Below are 17834 nucleotides of genomic sequence, written 5' to 3'. Positions count from 1 at the left end.
GGAGGAGTAAAACGTATTATGTGGGATGCTGTAGCTGTTGTCTTTTTTTGTTTCGTTTCGGCAGCCACCAACACTCCTTTGTGGTTTGGACAACTCACTCTCTCCTCGCTGCCTGTCCGACTTACCAGCTGACAGGGTAAATGTGCCAGTTCATTGCCTTTGCTGTGTGTCAGTGTATTGTGACCACTGTTTAGGCTGTGCCAGTTATTTAGCGTTGTGTGGTAGTGTTCAGAAATTCCTACTAGACGTGGTCCATGGTCATCTCCTTAAAAAACATAGTTTATTACTGATCCCATCCTCTCATCATCAGTTTATATCATCAAGATTTGTATACCATAGACCTCAAGCATGTGTGGCTTGGATCATAGTTGTTTCCTTACCTCATGTGGTAGCAGAAACCTTCATGTCTTTGTGCTCATTTTGTCTCTGTTTTTGATGTATTCTCATTGGTCTTCCTACCTGGTACAGCTTGTGAAAGGAATGACGAGAAGATTCCACCTGATCTTCTTTTAATATTCATCCATCCTATACCCCAAATATCTTTGGCCTAATCGTTAGTCTTGAAAAGAGATTGCAGTTGACTGTTAGATGGTTGAAGTTAGTGGTGTGTCCATGTGCAAACATGTGAGGTGAGCCAAAACGTTTGATCAGTCAGACTTTGTCGGCTTTGAGTTTGGCTCGGAGCATCGGAGCCCTTAAAGTGAAGTTTCTTTGACAAGAAAAGTGAAGGAAAGTTTTCAATCTCACAAATCCTTAGGTAAAGTTGGCATGGAACGTTTTCCCCTTAATTACTTTTCTCACCAGATAAAGCAGCGTTGACATGTCTATAGTGTAACTGTTAATTGTAATTTCCCCATTGGGGTTTGATAAAGAGTATAAATTAATATAACAATTGTTTTTCACCTCCAAGTGACTTTGGTCAATTTTGAATCACAACTTTGCAAATAATTATCGTTATTATGCATTTCCACTGTCTTTTTTTGTTGTTGATGGATTTAATAGGGCATAGCATATAGCACAACTCCCCCTCCTATATATTAAATATGTGTTTCCCTTTTGAGTGCTGCTGTTAATCTCATGGCTGAATGATAGAGGTCAGCATTTAGGTAGAAATAACATATAAATCATTAACCTGGCACAGATTATTCATTCAGCTGTAAGTGGAACCTTATTCTGTCTGTCTAGGTGTGTCCTGATGTAACGACTATATTTAACAACAACTCTCCGCAATCTGTTTTTTAATTGTAATCAAATAAAAAGGATCTTGCACATTTCTCCTTCATAGCATCACACTTATTATTAGCATTTTGATCGTGATCCTTGTCAGAATCTTTAGATAAATAACAAATCCCTGACATTGTTTCATCACATGTGTCATGGAGTGTTACCTTTAAAAGATAATAGACAGGCAGAGCACCCTTTTTATGTAACAGAATTTACAAACCTTGTATTGATAGTAGAACATAGTGATATGTACGTCTGTTAGCCTACATAAAGACTACTTTACATCTCTATTGCAGACATACACATTATTATATGTGATTACTCTTAAAATAGTCACATTGAAAGTTTGGAAGTACAGTGAGTCTGAGTGAAAAAAGTAGCTTTTCAGCCTTGAGGACATTCTTTAGTTCTTGTTGACATGTATGTCCACCTGCATCTGAAACAAATATTAAATGGGCACATCTTCACATTTATACTATTTTTGAGTGAGAGGAAAAGAGATTTTTTAATTAAAGTGTAATAAGTTTTGCATATTAAATTATCAGCCTAAATCTGCCACATGAGTGGACAAATTAATTTCAAACATTTTTCCAAATCATCTTAAAGCTATGTTTTATTTATATATGTTGATTAGCATCCTCTCAAATCACAGGGGACATTTCCTTGCAAGTTATAAAACCACTCTGCTAACCACAATAAAACTCAAGTGTTCATTCACACAAGGACTTCAAAGTTGCTTCATTATATAAGTAGTCCACCCAAAAACCATTAGTCTATTACATCTGACAAGTGCTGCCTGCTCATGGGCCTGTTTGAAGACACAAATTTACTGTTCTGCTGAGCCTCCCTTTTATTGTAAAAGACTATTGTATCAAAACCGGGCCAGTCTAAATCTCAAAATGAGCACCTTTTTGTGACTATTCTGTCATCGTTATAAATTGCAGAAAGCATAGTTGTAATACTTTTAGGTAGGACTGTAGTCAAGACCACCTTTGTCGAGTCCAAGACAAGTCCAAGACCAGGACTAGTTGAGTCCAAGTCAAGCCAGAGTCCAAACAGGTTCGAGTCCGAGTCGTCCAGAGAGGTTCGAGTCCGAGTCAAGACCGAGTCCAGGACAGAAAAAAGGTCTTATGCATGACAGTATCAAGACAATCAATTTGGGTTATTTGTTGATATAAAAGCAAAAACAATGTCAGAACACCCAGGATTTATGAGTATTGCCATTCCCCTTGATATCATATGGTGATAACTCATAATAGCTACATAGACAATACTGTTACAGTAGTACTAGTACTGAGCATTTGAGCAAATAAATGACAACATAGCTTCACTCCAGATGTAGTGTAGAAATGAGCTTACAAGTATTACAGGGTGTAGCCCTATGGTTGGTTTATGGCTTCCCTAAAAAATATTGTAATCTATTGTTATTTGGACGTGGGTTAATAGGAAATACATGTATTTTCAGAAAACAAAGTTTGGTTAAACAACAACGAAAAGTGTGTAAGTTAACATATGTTCGTTAAAACACAAACACACACGGCTCGGCAACGTTAGCTAATGTCCGCTAGCATACAAACGGGCTAACTATATTCAGTAAGCTTTTTTATAACGTAACAAAAACCCACCCATCTCGTAGGCGCAAAGCTTATTTTATGTAAGACAATGATGGCTCTAACTAACGCCACAGGTCTTATGTTGACAACGTGGACGCAGATATTGGAAACTCCGAAGGCAGCCGTAATATTTACCTAGCGTTAGTAAGCGTAAGCTAGGCTAACGCTGGTGCGTTAGCAAACATGGGCGTAGCGTTAGCTAATGTTAGCTGTCTAAACTTGTAGAAAGCCGAAAAATATCCCCCCCCCCGAACTGTGTATTAATTTCCCAACAATATTATCATCAACATGATAAAGACAGCTGGACTCGGTCGAGACCAAAAGTCATATTGGGCAAGACCAGTGGCCGAGTCTGAGACAAGTCCGAGTCCAAATACTACAGAGTCCGAGACAAGTCTGAGTCCATAGAAAAACGGTCTTGATTACTACAGCCCTGCTTTTAGGCTCAGTTTTCATTCAGTGTGCACCTGTTTGTGGGCCATTCTATTGTATAGCCCTTCTGTCCATGTGCATCCCCTCTTATTAAAAACAGGGCAGGTTAAAGGAGAATTCCAGACTATTTCAACCTGTAGCTCTGTTTTATTTTAAACGTGCAGGTCTGTCAGTAGCGAGACAAATGAAAACAGTCAGTGCAGTCTACACAGAGTTATCCTCCTGCTAGAGTTAACACCCAACAGGCTTAACAGGGCACGTTTAAAATGTGTTCTTAGCCTCTAAACATGCTCAAAATGTAATTACCAGTGCCAAGCCATGTGCAGTTACTTCTCCTGAGGGAACACAATGAATCTGACCGCAATAGATGTGACAGAAAGGCATAAAAGTTGTGTAAATCCATTCCTCTGTTTACTTCCTGTTTCCCGGTAAAGTCCACACTAGTTGATTGTCACAGGTTTTATGCCTTTCTGTCACATCTACTGCAGTCAGATTCGCTATGTTCACTTGGAAGGAATAACTGCACACTAACATCTGGCTAGGGGACTGCCGATGAAAATTAGCCTACGGCTAACTCGGGTACGCTTACATTTGCTTTGAATGTTGATCAGTGTACATTGTCCCCTTTTCAAATAAACAAATCAATGAAAAAAATGAAATGACACGGCTAGGCACTGGTAATGGCATTTTGAGCATGTTTAGAGGCTGAACACATATTTAAAACTTGCCCTGTTAAAGCCTTTTGGGTGTTAACTCTAGCAGGAGAATAACTCCGTGTAGACTGCACCAATGGTTTTCATTTGTCTCGCTACTGACAGCACTACACATCTAAAAAAAAAAAAAAAAGAAAAGACAGAGCTACATGTTGAAATTGACTGTAATTCTCCTTTTAAGGCACTTTTTTACACTAACCACCCTCATTATTATCAGTCACAAGTCCTCAAGTGCTTTTTTGATGTTACATTAAAGTTATTATCTTACTTAAAGAATGCCAACCTGCCTCAACTCAGTTGACTCTCTTTTCTGAAAGATATGTTTTATAGTCTTTTGTTTTAACAAGACCAGCAGTTTCTTTTATAGAGGCAGCACTTTCACATTTTGAAATGCAGGCGCTTGGCATCAAATTTAAATCAACATTATTTTCTTATCCTATAACCTTTAGATACAGTTGTGCTGTATGATAGTAGATGATAAATGCTTGGCTGGTTTTTGTTGATTCACAGACTCTGAGATTTTTTTTTTACCCAATTGAGCTTCATTCTCTAAAGTCAGTTTTGTCAGTGCAAAATGTACCCATTTGCAGAGAGTATTCCCCTTGGGGGTCTGAGTCACACTTTCCACGTTCACTCTCACGTCAAGCAGGTCCGGTTTTTTGGTGCAAGATGGAAGGTCATTCAAATTTAATTATTAATTGGATTATGATATGTATTGTGTTAAAGTGGTAATTTAGTAAATGGCTCCATTTTACATACCGCTTTTATCCAAAGGGCTCACACACTCACTCACACACTAATGGCGGTGAATATTCAGCCAGATTTTAAGACACCCTGGCCAGTTGTTGACATATCTTGCTGTTGAGTATGACTGACCAAATAACATCACCATCCCTCACCCTCGCTGGCCGTATGACAAATGTGATTTAAGTTGTACACACAACAGAAGCTTTTAGGTAATTCTCGTACACTACTAAGGAATTCAGTTGGTTCATTGTGGCTGTAAATGAAATGCCGGATTTTACAACACATTTTTTATTGTTCTAGAAATAAAGTTTGCTAGTTTATACTTCATCAGCTTAGATTTTGTTTGCATACACATGCAAAAGCACAGTATGATAATGTAAAAGTTACTGTAGTTTAATTGAGTGCCTCCGGTATTTCAAATGTAACAACCTATAAGTATCCGTTCTAAATGATAATATGGCTAATAAAAGTGACATTCATTGCTGATGTTATTGATAAAATGGTTTGGTAGCTAATGTTATTTAATCCATCCTGAGCTCCAGTTTTACAAGGTGTCCCTGATATTGAAGGGAATTTGCTGTGATGTTATGTACATTTCTTCTTCCTTTGAACTAGGAAGAATGGTTATTTTTATGAAATTTGGAAGCAGCTAGTCATATTTAAGACCAAATGAGTGGACTTAGTTGGACGGAAGTTAAGTTCTTTGTCCAAAGGCACCTATAAAAGTATGGATCATGCCTTGTACATTCCCCCTGCCGCATTCTTTCCAGGTGCTCCAAGCTTACAGATCTGCAACTTTTGCTGACAATTTGTCTAACAATGAGGCTACCACCACCCAATATGTATTTAAGTAGTGTCACTTTGAGAACTTCTGTGTCCTACTTTCCATAGGGTAAAATTAGATTGAAACGTGTTTTTTCTTCCCTTTTTTTTTTTAAAGTAAAACCTTCTCTTTTTCCTAACAGATCCCTCGTGGAGGACGACGACGCTCACATGAAAGTTGCTCTGGGTTATGGTGATATGGGCATCTCTGCTCACCTTCAGGCATCAAAACCTGGAAACACTCGATTTTTCACAAGCAACACACACAGCTCAGTGGTTCTTCAGGTAAGAGTTCAGACATTTAGTGTCATATGAAGCGTGTTTAGTCAATTATCATCATTGTCTGATAATATTGTTTCAATAAAGTGAAGTAGAGTAATTTAGATTCCTTACTATCACTAATTTATCAATGAGATAAATAGCTATCCAAGTTAATCTACGCCTACTATTAGACTAGAAAAGTGGTTAATGAATTACAGGATACGATTTAATAGCTTGGACAATATTTCAATGATTAACAGAGCATTTGGGGTTTGGTTTCTGTGTAATTTGAAATAATAAGGGAGCACAATGAAACTATTATGGTACACTGCTGATCAAATATTTAACCGAAAATAAATCAAATTCTTTTCATTTCTTTTTATTTAAGTTCTTGAAATGACCTACTTTCTTCCAAAAATAAGTATGTATTTGAAGCAAGTGTTGACAGTTAAATAAATATGAATAAATAACCCAAAGTTTCCTATAATTGAAGTGTAGTCAAACTTATCTAATATTTAAAAAAAGAAATAAACAAGAACAACAGTACATACTCTATAATTTACAAAGACCCAACAATTCCAGTAATCCTCCAAGAGCAAGCATTTAGTGCGACAGTAACAAGGAAAAACGTCCTTTTAGGGAGAAAGCTCAGACAGACCCAGGCTCTCGGTGCCAGTTAAAGGTGTGATGCACAGTGCCAGTAATAGTCACAATAAATATAATGGAACTATGACTAGAAATAGTAGTTGTAGTAGATCATGGTGCAGCAGGGCACTGCAGGGCGTTACCGGGTGTAGCCGTATTGTATGTTTTTTTTTTATGCTTGCCTGCTATCAGTGCTGTTATGATTGGCTCGTAGGTCATGGCAAATAGTGGGACGGAGATGAAGGATGTGTTTATCACATACCAATTTTTCTATGAGCTCATATCAGTCATGCCGTGGTCTACTTCTCTGGAATACAACCACTGCATAGTTCAGGTCCTTTTAAGCTTGGCTCAGTACCAATCATCCCTCACCTTTCCCCATCTCCTCCTAGGGATTTGACCAGCTGAGGATAGAAGGTTTACTATGTGACGTCACACTGGTGGCTGGGGATGGCGATGAAGCTTTCCCTGTTCACCGCGCCATGATGGCCTCTTCCTCCGACTATTTCAAAGCCATGTTCACAGGTGGGTCTGCAAAGCCTTGCACTAACCAGGTGCAGTTGGGTTAGCCACTTGAATGGTACCATTTCCGCTGATTTGTGCAGGATCTGCGCTTTTTTTTCTTCTTCTTTTTATTGCGTTGTATCGTCTTCACTCCTGCACTGTATTTTCTGGTAAACCATTTTTTATTAGTCAACATTTCCATGCTTCAAGACGGCATTTTGCCTCCTGAGAGATAACGCAATTTGACCTTGTGCACACGTCCCTCCAGTATTGCATGTATATTCACAACAGTGTCAATGTTTATAAAACCAACCTGCACCCTCATTGTTATGCATTCATGGTCATTGGTGGTTGTGAATGTAACTTATTAGCCTGTTTTCTCTTCTCTGCACACTGTTGGCAGAGGTAGATGGTAGATGGTGTGAATGGTATTTTGAGGAATAACCGATAAACAGTCTTATCTAGAAATGAGGTGCTCTATTTCTACAAACATTTGCAGGATGCAAAAAGGTAATTAGACTGAAAAGACCGGTGTTGTATGGCCTTTTGTGGTTAAACCCAAGGAAACCTAGTTACACAGATGTTAGTAAAAGTGGCCCTATGATTGGACCTGTAGTTTGTTATTTTTCATGACTCAATCATTGATTAGTAATTGTAGCACCCTTGTCATTTGCATTACTGAGCAATGAAAGGAAAGACATTTTTATTTTTTTATTTTATTTTTTTAATACTCAGCAGAGCTACTTTGGATGTCATATCAAGACAGTTATAAAATTAAGTTTGAAAACGTGTCATTTAAAGTATATGATAAAGATTAAGAAGGTTCTGACATGAGAATAGAAGAAAAGTAAGGGGAATTGAACTGTGGGATAGCTCATTAGTGATAAGGGAGCTGTGTGAACACAGATGCTTAGTAATTGGATTCTCTCTAAGACCTTAAATCCTTTCTTTGAACATAAGTCCTTCAACACTGAAAACATTTCATTGTCATTTATGCCCAATGGCATAGATAGCTAAATGAAATAATGTTTAAATTAATTTGTTCAGTTATATGCACTTTACTCTTCAAGTTCTTTAAAAAAGCCGATAGATTTGGCTGCTCACAGACGTGTTAGTCAAATAAGATTAGGTATAGAGTTGAAACACCTCTTCTTTTTCTCCCCTTGATGCAGGTGGAATGAAAGAACAGGATTTAATGTGCATCAAGCTTCACGGAGTTAACCGAATAGGCCTAAAGAAGATCATTGACTTTATCTACACGGCCAAGTTGTCACTCAACATGGAGAATCTGCAAGACACACTTGAGGCAGCCAGCTTTTTACAAATCCTTCCTGTCCTGGACTTCTGCAAGGTTTTTCTTATATCTGGGGTAAGGAGACAGACACACAAGCCACCGCTACACATTACTGCACAGCACACAGCTTTCCTCCAGGGTTGGCCAGTTGTACATTTGTTGAACATGTTGGATGAAATATTAAAAACTTTTTGAAAGCTGCGGGTTATTTCCCCAAAATATTTTGGCAAGCACTTTCATAAAAGCACATTTCAAGAAGGATTAGAAGAAGAAGTAGAAACTATCGGTCAGAAGATATAATCACGGCAATAAAGAGGAGGAGAGCTACGTTATGGTGGACAAATTCTGGTAGGTTACACTTACATTAGATCAACTTGCTGATGAATAGTAACTACTGCATGGTCATGGTCTGTCTCACAAAGCTTGCCATGGAAAGCCCAGAAAGCCTAGCATTTAAAAAAAAGAGCTGTTTCAGGTTTTCAGTGCACTTATTCAACCAACTTGACAATTCTGCTTGGCTAGAATGGTACCAGATATACTGTTTAAGATGTTATTGTAGAAAATGGCAACATTCAGTGTGTAAACATTTCCTTTCTACATAGAATTTGTATATAAAATTGGCAGGGCAACTCCTATTAATGTACATGAACTTTGGTGTGTTCTGAAGGTATGAGCTTGTTCTTACTTTTGAATACACTGCTAAAATGTAACTAAATCCACTGTGTGTGTGTGTGTAGATTCAATTTTTTAAGAATTCCTAGAGAACATGTTGACATCTTAAAATTGCTTACTTATTTTGCCAACAGTCTTAAAATGCTGGAAAACAGAGAAAACAACAAATCCTCTTGCTCACTACTTATGTTCTGTGTTATAGGTGTAGACGGTATGTTCATTTGGCTCTGATTGCAGCATCCCTCATTGCTAAATGACTGATATTTTGTTATTAGAAGTTATCCCACGTAAGGAAAGTTTATCTATTCAACTTAGGAAGATCCAGTCATTCATATCCAAAGTTGTGTTGTCAGTCTTGGATGCGGACTTCCAAGATTTTGATCTCTTCTTCCTTCCAGGTTTCTCTTGACAACTGTGTTGAGGTGGGGCGCATTGCCAACGCGTATAACCTCACAGAGGTGGACAAATATGTCAACAACTTCATCCTGAAAAACTTCCCCTCACTGCTGGGCACGGGAGAGTTTGTCAAGCTACCGTTTGAACGGTTGGCTTTTGTACTGTCCAGCAACAGCTTGAAACACTGCACTGAGTTGGACCTGTTCAAGGCTGCTTGCCGCTGGTTACGCTACGAAGACGGTCGTATGGACTTTGCCCCAAAGCTCATGAAGAACATCCGCTTTCCCCTCATGAACCCACAGGAACTCATCAATCACGTGCAGACAGTGGACTTTATGCGCACGGACAACACCTGCGTCAACCTTCTCCTGGAGGCTAGCAACTACCAAATGATGCCCTACATGCAGCCAGTTATGCAGTCAGAACGGACAGCCATCCGCTCAGACAGTGCCCACCTGGTCACCCTGGGTGGCGTTCTGCGCCAGCAGCTGGTTGTGAGTAAGGAGCTGCGTCTTTTTGATGAGAAAGCTCACGAGTGGAAGGCGCTGGCACCCATGGATGCACCCCGCTACCAACACGGCATTGCCGTCATAGGTAATTTTCTCTATGTGGTGGGTGGCCAAAGCAACTACGACACCAAAGGCAAGACAGCAGTGGACACTGTGTTCCGGTACGATCCCCGCTACAACAAGTGGATGCAGGTGGCATGCCTTAATGAGAAGCGTACCTTCTTCCACCTCAGTGCACTCAAGGGACACCTCTACGCTGTTGGTGGAAGGAACGCTGCCGGGGAGCTTGGTGAGTTTATTTCCCTGCTTGTTTTGTTTTTTTATGTGTCCTTTTAAGCAACAGCAGACAACTTTAATTAATATTGTATGAGATTATACACTTAAATGCCAAGGAGCAGTAGGTTAAAAGTGCAGTTTATTAAGGCTGATATGACACATACTGACACTGGTAATCAAGTGGTTGTGCCTACCAGTGATGCATTAATCTGATCTGACCACTTATTTCATTAATGGGTAATCTAACGCATTACTATTTCAAGACCAGTAATCAGATTAAAGTTGTGTATCCAGGTCAGTGTGGATTTCTACAGTATTTAGACGCGAGAAGGAAGCAAAAATATATATTTTTAATTTCTTCATGCGTCTCGGGGAGTGATGTCACGCATGCGTCAAGTCACGTTTTCAGCATGAGGACAGTTCACGTGTACCAAGCAGAGACATAAACAACAATGGAGGGAGGAGATTGATTTCCAGCTAGAAAACGTCCATCTTAGACCGTAAATACAGTCTATGCTGGAAATACAGTCACTATTTATGTCAGCTAGAGATAGCAATATTAAGGTCGTTGTACACCCTGTGCTGGTGGCAACAAAGTGCTATCTAGCTACAAAAACACTACGTCAAATTTGACAACAGCAAATATTCAAGATTAAATTAAATTTAGGTTTTACTACAAGGCGTTATCAGATGCCATTGAATTGTAGGTCAGGACCGCTGGGGACACAAACCGTACTGGCAGAGAGGAATTGGAAAGTTTTATACAACTTGTCAGTGATTTATAAAGGGGTCGTATCAGATTATTATTATAAATCAGTAATCTGGTGCTTTCAATAGTTTTTAAACATCATTTTGTGACATTTGGACTCACAATTCACCCATCTGGTTGGATCACTTCAATGGAGTGATTTATTTATATCTGCTCATTGTAGTTTAGTTGATGAGTAACCAATCTGGAATCCCTGCATCCGCAACTGTGGACCACAGAGAGGTGCCACCCAATACTTAAATTCAGATCTGTAACTGCAGTGGAGAGAGGGAGAGGCCACTGTGTGAGCAGTCTTCTCTTCTGGTTTATAATTAGACCAAAAAGAACACGGCCCCGGTTCACTGTCTGTCTCCATACTGCCTTTTTCTGCTTTACGTTTCACTGCCCATTTACTGCATGTGGTTTAGCCTTGATGTTTTCTGGAGGTGCTCAGTCCCTGCATTATATGTGTTTACTCTGGGTAGGTCATACGGGTGTGGTTTTACTGTTACATCTGAATGCCCAGGTTAGAAAAGAAAAGCTTAACAACGTCCAGATGGATATTTCCAGGAGGGACCTTTCTATTTTAACTGGTATACTTTGCATATTTGTTTTGTTACGTAGCCAGACTTCATTCCCTGTTTTATGTGCTTATTCTCTGTTTTTATCTTTTGAAATGACAAAAATATATTTGACAAATAATAAGACCTTTTTATAGGTCTTAAACTTATAATTATTATCCAGTTATATAGTTATATAGTTAAAAAAACAAATTACAACATTGAAACGGCTACCTAAGTCACACAATTGAGAGAATAAACATTTTGTTATAAAGTTAGTTGATGATCAGATGATCAGATGATCATTTGACAATTATTCAATAATTGTCGATAGCAGCACGGATAACTGACAGTCACGTTTGATCCCATCACGGGGTCCCGAGCCCACACGTTGGAATCACTGCTGTAGGTCAGAGAAGTATGCTACAGAGTGAGTATAACCAGATGTCACCAGATACCTGTCCTATTAGCTTTTGGTGAACAGCCTGCAGAAGAGAAAAATCATGCTAATTAAAAATAGGACCTTTTCAGATGATCATAGGAAAATCTAAGAGTAATGTAAAAAAAAGAAATCCACAAGTTAAATTAGGTTCTGGTGTCGGTAGGTGAATCAGCAACATTCAGTGTTTACTCATGTTAAAAATCATTTGTTTAATTCCCCAAATTTTCTTAATAACGAGTATTACTTTTTGAGTCCGACCCTGCTCTGCATTCATGTAATTTCCCTGCACTTAGTACGAGTATTGTCTTCTAATATGTCCGTTCTGCTTCCCCTGAGTGGCTGCAATATTTTGTGCACCGCTCAAGGTCACTTTGATGATGGTTGTTGAGCAAGCAGAGTAAAGCACTCACTCATTTTCCCCGCTGACATTTCCCCAGGTGGCTCACACTGCTTTGTGGCTTGGAGCATACTGCTGTATTTTGGAACCAGTGTGAATATTTTCCAAGTCATTGAATTCACCAAAGCCTTTAAAATATTCTCCATGTTCAGCTGAGACCCCTTATTGTCTCTGACCATTGTTAATCCGTTTACCAACTACTTTTTCTATTAGACGCACTCTGTGAAACAAGATATAATTTTGATTAAATCAGTCATATATATTTGAAAATCTCAACTCTTTATCCCATTAAATGCAGATGAGACTTCCCAGAGCTGAGAAGATAATAAGAAGATCACTTGTCTGTGGCCCATGGTGTTGGGGTAAAATGTACACCTGCGCTTCCCCTTATGTTCGACGATGGCGTTTGAGGCTAAAAAGTGCAAAGCCCACACCCTTGTTGTAATGTAAATTATAACACTTCATTGAGGCTAACGCCTTTGAGGGGAAGATCCCTTGATGCCTAAGTCTACATCCCTCCTGCTAGTTGTCAAACTTGCTCACAACTCCCACAGTGAGCACACAAGTTGACTTGCTGCTTGTTAGGTCACTCACCTATGAGCATGACTCATGAATCCCGGTGTCCTGTATTCCTCTTTTGCACAGATATTGTAAAACCATTCTCAGAGGCCTTAAAATAAAGGATCTTACAATCTACCAATTTCCTTTGCAGTTAGTGCGTAGTGCTGGTGGGGTTGAAGGGGTGTGTACTGTTAAATCTGTGTTTTAGCTCCCACGCTGAGACCCTCCAAGGCCTCATTTGCTGCTGTTTGTCTTCCTTAGTCTCCTTAGTTGTGTCTTGACCTACTTTCTACTAATACGTTCTTTTTTTTTCCTCGTCTTTTTCTTCAAGCTACTGTGGAATGCTACAACCCAAGGACGAATGAATGGACATATGTTGCCAAAATGAATGAACCACATTATGGCCACGCTGGGACGGTGTATGGTGGTTATATGTATATTTCAGGTAAGTGAGTTCCTTCGTAATGCTGTGTGAATGTGTAGTGAGTTTAAACATAGATTTTATGTCTTGAAGTTATAATTATAATGGATTTCAGTGCATTATATAGTGCATATCTCAAACTAGAGCAAAAAGCTAATTACATTTCATAACATTTAAGTCCATGAAATCTAATCTGCGGTTTCCTCATCTGATACCTTTCCTCCAAACTCCGCTGTATGTATCATGCATTGCCATGAGTCATCAAGAGATTTAAGATTCTATTTGTGATTGGCACATGCATTAGAGCGCTGAAGGGGGAGTGGGGTTACAAAAATAAAAGACGGTTTAGTGTTATTGAAACTGTTAAGCCATGAATTTTGTTTCAAATTTAGGTTTTTGACAAAAGGTACACACAGAAAATTCCAGGTTTGGAGGGTTTTTAGTGAGTCTGTAAAAAGATTTCTATCTGTCTGCTAATGCTACGTTTTTGGATCTTTTTTTTTTACCTTGAACTGAAAAGAGTGTCTCTCCCGCGCAAATCCTTCGTCACATGCTTGATTCATCTATGCCAAACACAGGTGCAGTCGGTTAAAGTCTGTGAGGATTCAGTGCATACGGCAGAGGGTGGACACTGAGATTACTCTTTAGGTGTCACCTCCGTACATGTTCAATTCATAGGATTGAACACACAAATCCTGCGTTATGGAGATGAGCCCTAGTTTCTCAGTGTGACTAATCCAGAGCAGTGCTAAAAAGGAAAGGGATTTGGAGGGGTGGAAGGGAAATTGGGAAGGATGGAGCAAAGTAAAGGAATGAAGCCTGTGTAGGAGGTGCAACACTGAAGAGCCTGTGTTGGTAATCCCTCCTGGCCGCGGGTACTGTCAGCGCTCTACAACACATGAACATAAACAACGTTCATATCCACCACTGGAGGTTTCCAGAGATATGATTGACTAGATATGTTTGTAAATATCGGAAAAACCACCACCAAAAGGATAAACATTTGCCATTTGAGTAGTAAAGCAATTACAATTAACAAAGTCAGAATTTCAACCAATGCATCTGTGAGTCTGTGAGGATTTAAAGAGATGGTAAATTGGTAATGGGAAAGACTTAAAGCCTCTACAGTCCTGGTGAATTAACATACATGAACAACATTTACATACTTGAACAACATTTACATATCTGCACCAGTTACACTCTGTACTTGCAAGCTGGGAGGCTTTGGCAATTGAATAATAAAATATTGAAAACCTTGTTAGCAGTAGTATTAAGCTTATTTATAATGTAAGGTGCTATTAGAGACACTTCCTGATATTCATTACTGTGCACACAACCAGCAAATTTATTTTCATAATCCATAGATCTCATTATTCCTGCAAATCTTTGTTAATATTATACACAAGACATTACCTACCATATTAGGTAGTCAATATCCAGTTAGCCCAATATTCGGGTTGCGAGGATAGCAGCTCCAGCAGGGGATCCCAAACTTCTGGCTGGGGGATCCCGAGGCGTTCCCAGGCCAGGGTGGAGATATAATCTGTCCACCTAGTCGTGTGTGTGTGTGTGTGTGTGTGTGTGTGTGTGTGTGTGTGTGTGTGTGTGTGTGTGTGTGTGTGTGTGTGTGTGTGTGTGTGTGTGTGTGTGTGTGTGTGTGTGTGTGTGTGTGTGTGTGTGTGTGTGTGTGTGTGTGTGTGTGTGTGTGTGTGTGTGTGTGTGTGTGTGTGTGTGTGTGTGTGTGTGTGTGAGACAAATATCCAAATCATTTAAGGAAAAGCTATCCCCAAAAACAGGGAAACTGGCAAAAAGTGGTAGGAACCTAATGTTAAATCCCACTCTTGACATGCAGGAATATGTTTTTGTATGGTTTGTGTCTCCTAAAAACGGTTTGTCAATTGGTTTTTGTTTTTGTTTTTCGTGTTTCACATTGTGCTGCAAGAATTGGTAATGTGTGCATGCACGTGGAAAAGAAAGCAGTGCCCGCTGGAAGCCAGGTAACGGGTCAGAAATTAAGAACTAATTTCATAAATGTATTAATACCATTGTTTAGGCAAACAAAAAGCAAAACTTCAATGACATTTAAATGAGTTGGTGTCTCACTTGGGAATCAAAACATCTGGGGCATCTCAGGGACCCCACAGACCACATGATTTGCAAGACTAATGTTACCGTGGAGTGTAGATAAAAGGGACATTTTCACTTTAAAAAAATAAATAAAAAATGACATGATGAACAACATGGTCACGGACTGAGCTAATCTGCCAATAGCCAGCTGTTTTCAATCTTTTTGCCACAGGCTCTACTCTGCAGCACATAGTATTTATCGTTCACCCTTTTTGTATACGAATGGATTTCTTTTGTGTAGGTTTTATGTTTGAGTGATGCTCAATAGCAGGCCAGTAGCCTGGTAAATTACACACTGACACAATGTCATGCTTTCCATCGGTAGCAGTTTATAATACACGTAGGGGAACATTAATATTTGCATGTACCAAGATAAAGCTGGTAAAGCAGTTTTGTGAATACAGCTGTGGGTTATGACCCAAGAAAGAAGCATGCATAACGACTCGTGAAACCGGTCTGTAATGGACTGTAGTGCTTTTTAATGCAAAAGGTACAGAGCATTACCCATTAGAGGAATTTTGTTGCACTGAGGCCGCGTTGCAGCGCCCACAGTCTCGTGGGTTACAGTCTTGCTGTGCAAGGTGACCCCTTGCTGAAGTGGAGTTCTGTGTCCGTCTGTCACAGCAGATCAGTCGCATTCTCCGGCTGTGCTGCTGCACTGTCTGAAGGTATCCCGTCAGCTGGATGAAGCTGACAAATTCACTCAGCCCACAGACCATCACAACTCAAGCGGTGTGGCACAGTTCAGACATGAGTACTGAACCGGCACAGAGCCCACTGTCTCTGGTTCAGCGTCTTACCTGGAGGGTCTGTGCAAGTCTCCCGTGGTCTTACAGTTCAGACCATTTTTTAAAACTCTACATCTACAAACTGGAAACTTACTCCATTGTAATTTAGACTTGTGTCTTGATAGCAGACAGTCTCATAGACTAGAGTTGTTGTGATTATTTTTTAAAAATTGATTTGTCGTCATTATAACTTGACTACGGTTTTTTTTAGGCAGTTACACATTGATATTTGGGGAGTCCAGCCTTACGAAACTTGTCAGTGCTCTAAGTGCTCTCCATTTCTTGTGTTCCTTATCAGCCAATATAGCAGATATATCTGCAATACGCTATTATTGACCAATATTTTTTCTAGCTCCTTTTAAACTTGCAATGTGCAGAAAAAACAGGTTGAGTTGATTTGTGGACTTTTTTTGTGAACAATCCTGCAGTCATTGGCCCAATGTCTTTGTAGACAAGATGAGTAGCGTTGTGCCGATAGACGATATCATCGCCATTGTGATGCCAACAACTGTTGTCCCTTGGGTGGGTACGGGACGATGTTACGTAGGATTTATGAATGTACGTTAGCAACAGTAGGCTAATTCACAAGGGTGCTATTTTATGTGTGTACTAATATTGTGCATCTGTTCATGTGCGCTGCAAGATTTGTTTGTTTTGTTGAATGCGTTATTCAGTGCTAATATAACCGAGGATAGTATAATAGTTTGTTCTCAGTAATTATGGTATATTAGGTTATTAATGTTGCTCTGTTAAACGTTCCACTGTAGCGTTGTTACACAGATCACAGAGCTCTGATTGAAGGCACCGTAGTTAAGTGAAAGTGGGTCAAGTTGTAAATGTATGTCTGATCTTTTCTATGTTAATTGTTAGCCCGTATTAGGGGACGGCGATATCATCGTCCATCGCGATATTTTACTGTCTACATCGTCAACTGCCAATTTAGGGGACATTGCTCAACCCTAAGCCTGAGTCTGTCTTATAACGTGACTCGGTGTGGAAAGGAACTGTCAGTGATGACCCAAAATGAATGACGAAATTTCCATTTTGTGCTTGCTAACGAGATTAAATTACTGTCTGCTTATTCACTGCTCCATTTATAACAAACGAGGGACATGGCTGAATGATTGTAAGATCTCTCATTCAAACATTTTTAAAGGCTGTGAAGTGAACTTGACCGTAAGACTTCAACAGTGTGTTTAATCTCAGTGGAGAAACTTGGGTTACTAAATATATCTTAGATGAATATGGACTATAACTAAAAAGCACTGTAGTTTGTAACTTTATCTGAGAAGTGAAAAGAGGAACACAAATGATTTCTGTTCCATTCATAATCCACACAGAGCTCAACGTATGTGAATGTCGATCTATTTGTTTCTGGCCATCCTACAGAAAAAGCGAGCATGTAGCTTGTCTTTAGCAATGTGCATCCTTGAGGGATTTGACTGTACATTTGTTTGTTTCTTCAAAAACAAGCTCTGATTGTTAGGAGTTAGGCATAGTTTTTTTTTCCCGGAGTTCAACGTCTGGACACTCTATTATTATGGGATATTTTTGGAACATGCTGAGCCCCCTTTTCCTGCCTCACCTTTGTGTCTATTCTCCATGTTTGGGTGTGCTGGCACTGATTCAACCAACCAAGCAGGTCAATGGTGTTACAAGGGAACTCTACAGCTACTCTATAT

The 17834-nt window shown here is 39.5% G+C and overlaps 1 protein-coding gene across 4 annotated transcripts in view; it reads left to right on the top strand.

Annotated features, from left to right (window-relative positions):
* The window catches only part of klhl13 (kelch-like family member 13), a 37422-nt gene that overhangs the window by 17373 nt on the left and 2215 nt on the right, over positions 1–17834 (top strand). For 2 of the 4 annotated variants that reach the window (XM_034891055.1, XM_034891056.1), the window contains 6 exons: positions 65–136; positions 5695–5836; positions 6850–6982; positions 8134–8330; positions 9326–10121; positions 13148–13261. In XM_034891055.1, the coding sequence (XP_034746946.1) occupies positions 65–136; positions 5695–5836; positions 6850–6982; positions 8134–8330; positions 9326–10121; positions 13148–13261 (1454 nt within the window). The remainder of the gene's footprint in view (positions 1–64; positions 137–5694; positions 5837–6849; positions 6983–8133; positions 8331–9325; positions 10122–13147; positions 13262–17834) is intronic. The other 2 variants (XM_034891058.1, XM_034891057.1) reach the window with 1 other exon arrangement.

This window comes from Etheostoma cragini, chromosome 13, assembly GCF_013103735.1.
Source record: "Etheostoma cragini isolate CJK2018 chromosome 13, CSU_Ecrag_1.0, whole genome shotgun sequence".
Classification (NCBI taxonomy): Eukaryota; Metazoa; Chordata; class Actinopteri; order Perciformes; family Percidae; genus Etheostoma; species Etheostoma cragini.
This window is presented reverse-complemented; position numbering and strand designations above follow the sequence as displayed.